Source organism: Tachypleus tridentatus, chromosome 4 (genome assembly GCF_004210375.1).
Source record: "Tachypleus tridentatus isolate NWPU-2018 chromosome 4, ASM421037v1, whole genome shotgun sequence".
Taxonomy (NCBI): Eukaryota; Metazoa; Arthropoda; class Merostomata; order Xiphosura; family Limulidae; genus Tachypleus; species Tachypleus tridentatus.
The window spans coordinates 118,958,945-118,972,107 of record NC_134828.1 but is presented as its reverse complement, the minus strand read 5'-3'; the positions used below and the strand labels follow the sequence as shown (position 1 = coordinate 118,972,107).

The following is a 13,163-nucleotide window of genomic DNA, read 5'->3' as shown; positions in this document are numbered from 1 at the left end:
AAAAACTAATTTAACATGCATGTTTCCGCGTCGTCACGTAAATAATGTTAAGCATTTTATTATGAATCTGAGATACCGTTAAAACAAAGTGTGAGGGGAGTTTGGTTTAATTTTTTAAATGTAAAAGGTCCCTGCGCTTTGAGTAGGAATTTAACACAGGATTTTTGCGTTCTAAGCCTTCAAGCTCAGTGCTGAGCCACAGTAGAAGGCAGTGTAACGTTTCGTTTCGAAAGTGACAAGTTTTAAAGTTGTATTTGCTGATTTTTAGCTGATAAAACTGAGTTATATGCATCTGGAACTTACCATAGGTTTGAGTGACGACTCGGGAGTTGGTCTGTTCCACAGTAGTAAATAACGTCTGACTTCCAACAGTATAGGGAACTGTGAAGGTGGTAGTGGTGTAGAAGGTAACCAGGATGGTTTCAGTAGGCTGGATCGTGGCAGTATCCAGGATAAAATGTGGAGAGTCTTGTGGTGCAACAACGGGAGAAGACGCAGTCAGAAGAACACTCCTAAAGCTAGTTTCCAAACCAAAGATAACTGGGACCGAAGTAAATGTAGTGTACGTTTCATAATGCACCGTCACTGGTCCGGATGACTCGAGCTCTTCAGTAGAAATAGCAGGTCTTAGACGCCGGCTAACTTTCACACTATATGGTCGTCGCGAAGGAGCGACCACTCCACGTGGTCCTGTTCTTGTTACAACATAGTAGCGTGGTCGAGTTGTGATATCAAGTTTTGAAGGAAGAACGAATCTTGTATTAGTTCTGCTAATTCGTCCAGCCCCAAACGGCCTCCGAACTGTCACTGTCAACCGTTTTCTGGTTGGTCTTCCTTGCTTTGAAGCTGCATCAACTACATCTGGAGTTTCTTCGAGGTCGTTTTGTATCTTATCTGTGTTAACAATGTTTAAATTAACATCTGTAGACAGAGACAAAGCAGGAGTAGCTAATACTTCGTCAGATATATCTATACCTTCTTCCACATCATCATTACTGTCGTATCTAGAAGAAACGGTGTTAATTGATGAGGACAACAGACTTAGAGGTGAATTTTCAACTATGTCACTTTCCTCGGAATAACTAAGGCTACTTGCAAGTTCTGGACTTTGGGACGTTTCAGCATAAGTTACAGATTTCCCTGATTCTGGTCTCTCTTTATTTCTTGATGGTCCAGGTCTTACTCTGACAACTACTCCAGGCCTTGGTCTAAATACACGGCTTCTCAATGAGTAAGAAGGACGCCTCACTAAGGAAGTCAAAATGCGCACGCGTGGTTTACTAGTTTCACCAGCATTTTCTATTGTATTATCTAAAGATATTTCGGGAGTTGCATCATCATCTGGCTCTGATGGAATAAAGTCACTCGCTGAAACGTAAGATGGTTGCAATTCTGTTGGATTTATTGAGGACGAATGATAGCTCGATGGTTTATAAGATGATTCCAGCTCGTTCTCTGCAAGTCTTGTTGGTAATGATTCTACGTTTGATGGACTAAAGGAAGCTGTTTCAGTGATCTTCTGGACCACAACATTACTGATGCCATCAAAATATAATAACGTTTTAAGTCCAATGTTTACCTCTGTAGTGGTACCACCCACTTTTCGAGATCCAAGGTTCACAACACGGCTCTCTGGCCCAATAGTCAAGAAACCATCACTATTGATTGTGCTTGAGTATATGTTTGCTGAAAAGGGTTCACTTTTAGACACGATATTAGTAATGGTTTCCGCGCGTACTGACTGCCTTGTACTCAGGCCATCATAGAATGTGTAAAAATATGTGAAAAACGTAAAATATGTTCTTGGAAGCGATGCTAGAGCATTTAGTTCTATTTTGTCCAAATTTTCCACGTGAATATTTAAGTTTGGACTTTGTTGATTTCTGGGAGGATCCACAGAAGCTGTTTGGAAGACTCCACTGTATATGTCGCTGTTGAATATCTGTAGTCGGGACCCTAAATGGACAATTGTTGTAGCTCCTCCACCGGTCCTAGAACCTAACGGTATTATGGTATAGCCACTGGGTGGTACTGTGTATCCACCGTTACTTTGTATAACCTTTACCACGTCAGAGTTAGGCGCATGAGAGAAGACATTGGACAAAACAGTCTCGCGACTGGTATATACAGTGTCTGTGCCATGTAGAAAGGTTGTAAAGTAGGTGTACGTGGTATAATAAGTAAAAGGAATTAATTTTTCAGGATCAGCACTTGTAATGAAACCTAATGGAGATAAGCTTTTCTTACTAATAACACTCTGAGAAAATACACGGTTCAAATCTGAATCTACAGCGTTTCTCTGTTCATGACTTTCTACACCGTCATTAGTAATGGGACCTCGCGGCTGCAGCGAACCTAAAATGTGAGACGGGTGTACAGCATTAGGTCTTTTTGTTACAACGACTTTTCTTTTCTTTCCACTCCCAGGCCTTCTTATGCGAATGATACGCCTCACTGCTTCTGAGTTATCACTTACAACGTTTTCGGTACTAGCAGCTTCGCCCCGTGTGTTTTCTCCTTTCGTTTCTTGATGTGTTTTTTCTACATCATTTTTAACGTTCAAGGCAGACTTTAGTTCATTTCTCTTTACATTTTCTAAATTGGAAAAATTCTGTCGTGGTATTTTCCGTTTAATCACCACAGGTGTACGTCGTAACCCATACTCATTAGAATGCGTTTGTCCTCTAGATACGTTTGTCAACGGCCTTAGTTTCCGAATGATAACTCTCCTACGTTTCGTGAAGCCGTCATCTTCATTTGTAGTTCCATCTGATTCTTCTTCATCTCTGCCATCCTTTGGTAGTCTCCTGCCAAACCCTTCCTCTTCAGGTGGTGTACCTACCAGAGAAAATTGTCGTGTTACTAGGTTTCTTGGTTTTAAGTCCTGTCCGTTAGTAAGAATACCCTCTTTAAGTTTGTCATTCACTTTTATTACTCTTTCGAAGCCAGAAACACGTGTCCGGTCACTACCCCTATTTTTTTCCTCTAAACCTACATTTGAAAATAAATCGACAGTAGAATCATCATCACTGACTTTATAACCCTGAAAATCAATACCTATATGTGTGGCTGACTGAGGTATCGACTGAGGAAGAGCTGTGACAGGAGACAAACCATTATGTAACCTTTTCACACCCACCTGTGGCCTTAGGTCTTTGTAAAATTCTTGATTACTTTCATACTCACCAAATATTTTGTCTTCCTGGTTTTTCTTTTTTCTACGTGATCCGAAATTCCGTCTTCTGTCATCATAATTATCAAGGAATACTTCACTATCTGAATCTAAATGTTCATCAGAAATTCTGACTTCTTTATCATCTTCCAGACTCTGATGTAATTTTCTGATATTGAATCGTAATCCAACGCCATATTGCTCTTGTATGTCATTTATAGATTTTGTATCACTGAACATCGCTTCTTCATCATCATTATTTTTCCCTCCACTATCTTTCACTATAGCAGATGCTTCGTAGATTTCTGTTAGTTTTCCTTTAAATATAGTGGTAAGGTCAATATCCGACGTTTTACGCTGAGAAACACTGATGTACAACGACTTCAGCATTTCTGTAGGAATCTTTGAATCAGTTCCATCCGACATGTAGCTCAAACCTTCCAGTCCTGAGCTTAATAATACCACAGAGTGAGTGTCATCCTCCACCCTGTAAACAGTATTTGTAAATCCTTGGTAACTATCTGGTGTTTTAGTAGCAAACCAGCTGACTTGTGTTTGCAAGCTTCTAGCAACTTTTGTATGTAACACAGGTTGTTGATAAAAGGGTACTGCAACCTGTGTCACAACGGGTTTCAGTCGTCCATCAGCACCTGAAACGTAAAATGTCAGTTCGGTTGTTAACTGAGGAAACGGAAAATATGGTTGTTGAACCATTGGTGCATGTGTTTGTACTTGTGCTTGAGGAACTAAAATAGTTGTTGTTGTCACAATTGTAGTCTCTGAAAAAGTTGTAGTTGTTAGAGTACGGTATCTCGTTCTGCCTCTAATGACCAAAGGCAATATTCTGGTTGAAACAAAAGGTTTTGTAGTTACAAAAGAGCTAGACGAAGTTATGTAACTAACAGAATTCGGAGAAATTCCCTGATAAAAGGGAACTGGAAACTGTTGTTGGGCAGCAGAGGGAGCACTTGCTTCTGGACTAATAGTGCTGAGAATTGTCGACAGTGTAGTTAGAATCCGGGTGTCTGTTATTGTATCTGTTCTTGTACTATAACCAATTTTTAAAGTTACTAAATGTGTTGATTCCCACGGTGATGTAGTGATAAGAATCTCTGTTATGGTAGTATGAAGCTGATCTGTAGGTCCATTAATATCTGGTACATTTGTCTTGGAAGAATAAATTGTTTTTGTGATTCCATCCGAGGTGACCGCAGAATATTCCGATGGTTGAATGACACTACTACCGAAAGTTGTAGTAGTCAACGTTGCATAAGATGTCTTAAATCCATGGTAGATTGGCAGTATTTTAACAGTTGTTATAACGGAAGTTACAGTAACCGGCGTTTGTGTGGGTGTTACTAAAGACGAAGTACTGGTTTCAACTAATGTTTTTCTCCACGACCGCGGATCAAAAGTTGGACGCCGTCTTTGTCCCCGGAATCTGACCTCTCGTCGACCGTCTTCATCTGGGTCCTCTTTGCTTACTGCATTAAAAGAACTTCGCAGTGACTGCCCTCGGTTTCTTGAACGTCTGCCCTTTGGCCTTCTTAGACGAATTCTGGCATTACGAGTGTGATTTGGCTTCTCATGTACGTCTTCATCGTCAATGTCTTTTTCTTGTTTTCTACGAGATCGCCTTCCAAACCTTGCAGCGTTTCTTCTTCCAAATAACCGTGAGCGACGCCCATTTCTGGGTCCTAAAGTTGACCTTAAAGGACGAAAACGATTTTCCCTGTCTAGTGAACTATTTTCTTCAATATCATCTGTATATTCATAATCTTCAGTGATGTTGTCTTCTTCAAGATAAGAATCATCATAGTCAGATCTTTCTTCAGCTTGCGGTTGGGAACTAAATGTAGATCGCCTATTGTTTGAAGGAAAATGGTTGAATCTGGATTCTGACAATCGACTTCGAAACTGAAAACCATTTTTCCTTCTTTGTCCTTGAATTCTAAATCTAGATCGCAAAGATGGCAAAGGACTTGTGTATGCTTCATCATTTTCTGTATAATTAGTATCTTGTTCGTCCGTATCTTCTTCAGTACTATCTATTCGGCGTCTTAATATTGGACGCCTAAACCTAATGTTAAAAGCAGGAGGTTTGTGGGTTGGTCTTGTGGGAAGAAGAAATGATGGCCTTTTTCTTTGTCTAAATGGTCTAATTCTAATTTGTGGCCTATTATCTTCAGTTGAATCGTGACTCTCTGTATTGTCATTAACTTGTACTTTTGATGTCGATATGTTATTAGATTTTTCACGCGTTTTTCCTGATGTATGTGATCTATTTTGACCTAAATGAAAAATTCTCGTCTTTTCCTTTGCTTGTCTGTTCTTAGTTTTTGAATTTTGTGATATGTTGTCATCGTAATTATCATAATAATCTTCATAGTAATCATTATCTTTCTTTATCTTGGCATCTGTTAAACCAGTATCTTCATCAAAAGATTCGAAAAAATCATCTTCACTTTCTAAATTACCTTCTTCCTTTGCATCAAGAGATTCGTTCGTACTGTCGTCTGTGTAATCACCATCGTAAACCGTATCTTTGGCCTCTTCATTACTGACATCAAGTCCTCTCATTAAGGATGGAAAATGAAGGAAAGGTCTTGAACTTTGCGTAGTAACTTTAGAAATATCTTCTTTTTCGGATTGTAAATAGTCAACAGTAGTTTTTTCATGTTGTTTTTTCTTAGTAAGAGCTTGGTTGTTGCTATCGTGATCTACCTTTATTTCTGGTTGAACATAAGAAGATTCTAATGTATTTATATCAGAATTTATAGACTTTGTAAGTATTGTCGAAATATTCTTTTCTTCTGAAAGTTCAAATGTCGTGGTGCTGGGTCGACTTTCTGTGCGAAACTCTGCGTTTGACACTAGCAAAATGTCCTGTTTAGTGTCATTTTCTTTGCTTCTAACATCAAACTTGTCGGGCTGTCCCGATACATTGCTTACAAAAAAGGTGTCTTGGACAGTAGATGATACAGGACTAATGTCACGTGTCTCATCTATTTGCTTCAGAGAACTACTCGGAAATGTTTTCTCGCTGCTTATAAGGGTTTTGGTAAACTTTGAAGTCAGTTCTCTTTCGTTATATGTCGAGACAGGTACGACGTGGAATGAGCTTCTTGCTACGTGAGCATAAAATCCGTTAAAATATGTACCATGAATTTCTTTTGTATATATAGTCGCTAAACTTCCATGGATTTCGCTCGATATCACAGAGGAAATCAAGCCTGTTTTATCACTTGCAGGTTCACTTGTTGACGGTTCAATGACAGAGGAAGTTTCTCGTGCTACGTGTGCATACAGCCCATTAAAGTACGTCCCAATTATTTCTTTAGTGTGAAGTGTGGTAATCCCTTCGTTTATTTCTGTCATAACATTTGACGATATCACACCAACTGTTTGAGAAGGAGTTGAACTTCTTATTTCAGACTTTGGCAAAACTTGTGAAGTTTTCTTTCCAATATGGGCATAAAATCCGCCAATGTACGTTCCATATATCTCGGATGTATGAAGAGTTGTAGTTCCGTCATTTATCTCTGTGCTTATTATGGTAGATATTAACCCGGTTCTAGATACTTCTGTTTGTTTAGAAGATGACGTTGATGTAATATCACGTGATGGTGAGATGTTACTTTTCAACAGTCCCGACTGTATTACGATTGAGTCCAACTTCGTAGATAACACTGACTGGGATCTACTGAGGTTGTCTTCATGTGATGTTCTTGATAAAAAAGCTTTCTCTACCGTACTTTCTGGTGTATTGTTACTAGGAATTATTTCTACGGGTAAGACCCTTGTCGTAGACTTTGCAACGTGTGCATAGACGCTCCCTATATAAGTGCCATATATTTCCGATACATGTAGCGTTGTTGTACCTCTATATACGACACTGCTGATTATAACAGAAGAAATTAGTCCAGTTTCATGTTGAATCGCTACAGACGGATTAACTGTGGCTTCATTCTCTTCTTCTATACTTTGAACGACTGACCTAGAGACAGTCTTGGCCACTTGACCATAGTAATCACCAAAGTATGTCCCATAGATCTGTGTGGTATAGTAGATTACTGTTTCGTCATGTACTTCACTGCTGACTAACGAAGAAAGTAGACCCGTTGGTTTCTGGGGGATATCGGATGTTGGAGCAGCTGTCTGAACTTCACTTGTGGTTTCAGCAATCTGAGCATATATTCCACCAATGTATGTTCCGTAAATGTTCGTGGTGTATAAAGTAGTAACTCCCGTATTCAGTGCTGTTGAAAGGTAAGAAGATAAAAGTCCTGTTTTATAACCAGATAATGATGGTGTTGCCGTAACAGAGTTTCTGTTCGTTTCTCGACTACTGTCTGACACTATAAAGCTTGGTTTTATCGATTCTTTGGAACCAAAAATAGAAGGTAAAACGGAAGTTGATTTAAAGTCGGGAATGAACGCATGATGTTTTTTTGAACTATAATCCAAGTGATTTAAAGTTTTTATAAAGTACTCTTCTTCCGTTTTTGTTGGCGAAACCTGCACAGAAGAAAATGTGGAAGCTACGTGAGCATAAAACCCATTAAAATATGTTCCAAATAACTGGGTGACCCAGAATGTTGTATAAGACCCATGGACTTCAGAAGAGGTTGAAGATGATATTAAGCCCGTTGAAGATTTTGATGATTCTGGTATTTGGACAGAAGAGGTAGTGTGCGCTATGTGTGCGTAAATATCTCCAACGTAAGTTCCGTAGAGATTTGTGGTGTAGAATGTAGTTGTTTGATCATTAACCTCACTGTTAGTATAAGATGATAAGAGACCAACTTTCTGAAAACTTTCCTTGGGTCTTGCATGTACTTCAGCACCGAGAACTGCTGTTGACTGAGGTGATTGGTTACTACCCGTGCTGTCAATAGCATTTGGTGACTCTGAATATACTTTTACTGCACTTTGGACTATCTGTGCGTAAGCGCCATCTATAAACGTACCATATACTTCAGTAGCATAAACTGTTGTTACGCCATCAATGACTTCTTTAGCTTCCATTGACTGAATAAGTCCAGTTGGATATGGGTCATTCTCTTTTTGGTAGTCTTCATCTGGCTCAGACGAGGTGTCTTCGACTGAACGCTCCACGAGTCCACTGTTAACTTTGACATATGGATGGAACAGGTCATCGTTTTTTCTTGCAGTTAAATCACTATAAGTTTGTTCTTTCTCCAGATCAATTGAACTCTTTTCTTCTTCTTCCTCCACATAGAGTAATTTTCTTTTATTATACAAAACTGGAGATCTAATGTTCCCTTCTTTTTCTATCTCTTCCAAGACACCTGTATTATCACTTAGTAAGCTACTTGTTTGGAATCCAACCGTTGAAGATTGGCTATTCAGTTTTAAATTTGCATCATTTTCTGACTTCAAAAGGTCTTTGCTGTTGAGTTGACTTTCTCTTACACTGTTTCTTGTTGTACTAGGCACGTCTGGTTTAACGACTGTGTTGGACGTAACTATGGAGCTTCCATTCACATATAAAGTAGTAAAGATTGTGTAAGTGACAAGAGGGGTGGTTGAAGAGGTTCCTTCATGATGTTTCACCGATTGAGGACTAAAAGTTTCGGTTATCTCGGGTGTAGCTGAAAATGAGGACACTGCGGCACTGTTTATGGACGATACTTGTTTTGGTGAAATGGAAAGTGTCTTGTACCTTGTTACTGTCTCCTCATGAGTGGACAGAGACTGTGTCTCACCAATGAAAAATGTCGTGAAAAACGTGTACGTTGTATAAAAAGGTTTTACACTAGTGATAAAAAATCCCCCCGTCTTCTCTGTTGTTCCGTTGGGATCAGGATTCATCATAATTGGTGTGGTTGTTAACAATGGTACAACTGTGGTAATTACAGGATAATTATCCTTAAACAATGTAATGTAAGATGTAAGGGTTGTCAGATTTTCACTAGAAGATGTTTGTGATGGTATTATTTCAGTAGGTTGTGACTGTGTTTGAAAATGACCACCTGCTCTAGAATGTACCATTTTTATATTTGTAACTGTATTTAAACTACTTGATATAACTGACTCGTCTGCTGAAATCGTTGGATAATATGTGTATAATGTTTTAATATCTGGAGCGGATGTAATAACAGTAGGGATAACTGAAGTTTCCCCACTAACTGTCAATACATTTGTTACTGTTTTCTTCCTAGTCCTCACCGAAGTACCTCTGCTTCTCTGATAAGTTGTAAGGTAAGTGTAAGTTGTGTAGTAAGTTGTTTTACGATGAACGATATGTTTTCTTGAGTCGTCTTGCTCAGAAGGGGGTTCTTCAGTCCATTTTATCAATGGAGCTAAACTTTTACTCGGTTTAGTGCGAAACCTTTCAATCGATTTGATTTCAAAAGTTTTCAATGATTTTGAAGGCACGTGTTCGAACAGCGTTGCGGGGTTCGAAACATTTGGTTCCAGATCATTTGTTCGAGTTCCTTGTTGGACAAACTTTATTGAATCCATTTCTGTCTCTATTGCATTAAAATATGAGGCTACGAAATCATCTGTTTCTTTTACTTCCTCTAAGAACTCCGTACCAGAATATTTTGTAGGATCAAAACTAGTGTCATCTGATTTTCCGTCAAGGTTTGGAGTTGCATGTCTTGAAGTACTTTCTAAAGTTTGTTCATCAAGGCTAGAGTCTATTGAAGGATTTTGGAAAGAGTGATAATACATAGAGTTAACAGTAGAATAACTTGGCATCAACACACTATTCACTACAATGCCAGAAGCTTCACCCATTCTGAATGATGACAGAAAGGTCACTACACCACCATCATCATCAAGAATTCTCTTACCTTGAAATGTACCGTTCATAACATTAACAGTTGCGTATTCAGGTAACAATGACAGTGAAGGTGTAAGGAAATTGGATTGTTTTTCAAACGAAACCTTTGAAACAAATGACTTATGAAAGGCACTCGTCAAAATGTCTTCACTTACATGGCTTCCAGTTATCGTTATAACATTTTCGTCATCGGCTATCATTTTGGGGTTTATTTTAATATTTTCAAGTTTAGTACTATTAACGTATCCTTCTGAACTTATTTTTTCCAACTCCGTTCTTCTTTGTTCAGAAAATAAATGTTTTTGTAATTTACTTTTGAAATCGAATTTATTCTTTTTGTTTTGATTCATGGAGAGCCAGTTGTCTTGAGGGCTCAGTGAAGGGTCAATTGACTTAGTCGCAAAGGATTTTTCAGTCTGTTGCAACATTATGAGAATACTCGATGTACTTTTTATTAAATGAGCATACGTTCCCTTAATGTAAGTCCCAAAGATCAACGACTTCCACTTAATGGTTGTACTGTCATTTACATCTGTACCAACAAGTGAGGTGATGAATCCTGTTGGATGAGCTGCAACAGTAAAAGAGTGGACGTCAGTAAGAAGTGGTGTAGCAGAAATATTATTGTCAACAACCTTGTTTTTTTCGCTATTTGTTTGCGTTCTACTTTGACGATGTTTGTTCACAGATTCGTTTGTATCCAAAGCGTTGCTACTTGCCAGATTAGTTAGAAACATTGTTGTATGTAAGACTGGAATTGTTTCCGTAACATATGATGTTTCAATAGTATGTTTTAAATTCTTTTGTTGTCTCGATTTCGGCGTTTTCGTTGCTTTCGTTATTATAGTTGATGTGGATACTGTTTTCATCATGTCAACCGCTTCGCTGTATGTCGAAGTTGACATAGATCGTTGAGATATAAACTGCCTTGTTTGAGTACCAAACATTGGATCATAAGTATGTGCCACTAAACTTTTATCTATTGATTCCTTAGGTACATACTGTGGGCCACTGTTTGTAAGTCGACTTGGATGCTTAAAGTCTGAAGTTTTTGTTCCTGAGCCCTCAGTAACTGATGGAAGGAAGATAACTTCCGTTCCAGAAATTGTTGTAGAAAATTCTAGAAACCCATACAGTGTAAGTTTTGATTGTATTGTCGGAAATGTATTTCTTCTCCTAGCGTCAAAACTCTCATCTTTTTCATGCTTAGTGTGATAATATGGATAAGTTAGATGAATGTTTTCTTCCTCTGTACTTCCATCAGTAACTGCTTCAAGTAGAGGATCAAATACTGGACCAAACTGACTGATGGTTTTTGTTATTCTGGTATATTCGTTTTCATTATGTGGCTGAATTAAAGATGGTAGTAACAGATATTCCTGTAGGTTACCTCCGGTGTAAGATGACTCAACTTTTGTCGACAGATATTTTTGAAAGTAAAGATCTTGGGGTGGTGCTTCATCATCAGGATGAGTCTGATCGTGATCTCCAAAGGTAGGTGGTAAGTAAAATCTATCAGTGATAATAACACGGCCACTCTCCAACCCAGCTGGATGACTAAATATGTTTAACCTTTTTCCTTCTCTGCTTAAAGCAACGTTAGAGGACTTCTTCGAGAATTCTTCTGGGTAGGCGGTAGCACCTCCAGCATTGATGGGCATAACTGTTCCTACTTTTCCTACTGTTTTAGTTCCTGCCGTATCCAAAACAGTTCCCAGCTGTTCTTTATAAGCAGTGAAACCTGTTGATTTAGCTATCGTCTTAGAATTTTCATGTCCGTTCGAGGTAACTTTTAATGTCCTAATACCAGAAAACTCTGGAATTCCACGATTAGCTTCACGTGCTGTCACTTTTCCGATTTCATGAATTGTGATTTTGTGTATTCTATTTTTATCCACTGTTTTGGGTTTTTCTAAACTTTTATCAATATTTTTCACAGAATGTTTAGATGAAAATCTTCTGGTAGAAGAAAGAATAACCTCTGGTTGTTCAGCTACGTTCATATTAATGTCTTCATCATCTTTGTAATTAAGCGTCACTTCTTGGTCTTTTGATAACAATATCTTGGTATATTTTCCAGGTACAATCGTGGAATGCAAAACAGTATTACTGTCTAAATATGGAATGTTTGAAGTAATATCTTCTAAAAAACGTCTCTTATTAAGACTTTCGACTTCTGGTGTTTCGTCATTGTGAATATATGTACGAGTGGAAAGTTTGGGCTGTAAAGATCTTTCAAGGGCTGATGTTATAATAACTAATTTATTGGTATTAACGTTAGCGACGCTACTCATCTCAAGCTCGGAAGTTCCGCTGTTATTACTTGTGATTTCCAATAATGACTCAGTAACAACTTGCTGGAATGTGTCCGTGACGACGAAACTTGGTACGACGTTGACTTCTTCATATTTTAAATGTTTTAGTGGCTGAGTCTGAACATTGTCCCTCTGTCTACTTTGATCCATTAAAACATGAGTGTTAGGTTTGTTCAACAATGGTGTTGATAATGTGTCTCTACTAGTTGGATAATCCAGGGGTTTACGAGAAGAAACTTTTATTGCTGTTTGATAAACCTTACCGGAGGTCAGAGAACCGAATATTTGGGTTTCACTGCTAACCCTATACAGTGGACTTGTAGAATGCAATCCATCAAGAGCTGAATAGGAAGAAGTTGGATTAAGTATCGAAGAATAGTCATTCATAACATGAGCAAAAGTTCCATCGATATATTTTCTTTGTACTTGGATAGTATAAACAGTTGTCGTTCCATACTGGGTAATAGTATTTTCAGTGCTTGACACAAAACTGGAAGGATAAATGACCTTTGTGGGATTTATGTTCATACTTGTAAAACCCCCTCCTGTTGCTCTAGAAATATCGTGATTGGCACTAGGAGTAAAATCTGAACCCTTGATTGTTGGACTGGGAACACTTGTTGAGCTACGTTCAGTCCTGGTGGTCTGAGAGCCATCCTCAAGAACGTCGTATACCTCAGTCGTATTAACTGTTGCTGCTTCTATACCACTAGGCTGGTCTTCGCCCGCATCATCTGTACGAGTCAGTGTGGAAATAGCAACAGTATACTTAGCTGTATCTAAACTAGCTACAATTAAAGTGACACAAGTATTACTGGTACTATGATGCAATATTTAGTGTCTTTTACATTGTACTATGTAT

The 13,163-nt window shown here is 38.4% G+C and overlaps 1 protein-coding gene across 2 annotated transcripts in view; it reads right to left on the bottom strand.

The window, feature by feature from the left end:
• Window positions 1-13,163, bottom strand: part of LOC143249952 (uncharacterized) — a 107,889-nt gene that overhangs the window by 29,388 nt on the left and 65,338 nt on the right. For both annotated transcript variants that reach the window (XM_076500586.1, XM_076500587.1), the window contains exons 6-7: window positions 3,187-13,035; window positions 304-2,838 (exon numbers count right to left, since the gene is read on the bottom strand). In XM_076500586.1, the coding sequence (XP_076356701.1) occupies window positions 304-2,838; window positions 3,187-13,035 (12,384 nt within the window). The remainder of the gene's footprint in view (window positions 1-303; window positions 2,839-3,186; window positions 13,036-13,163) is intronic.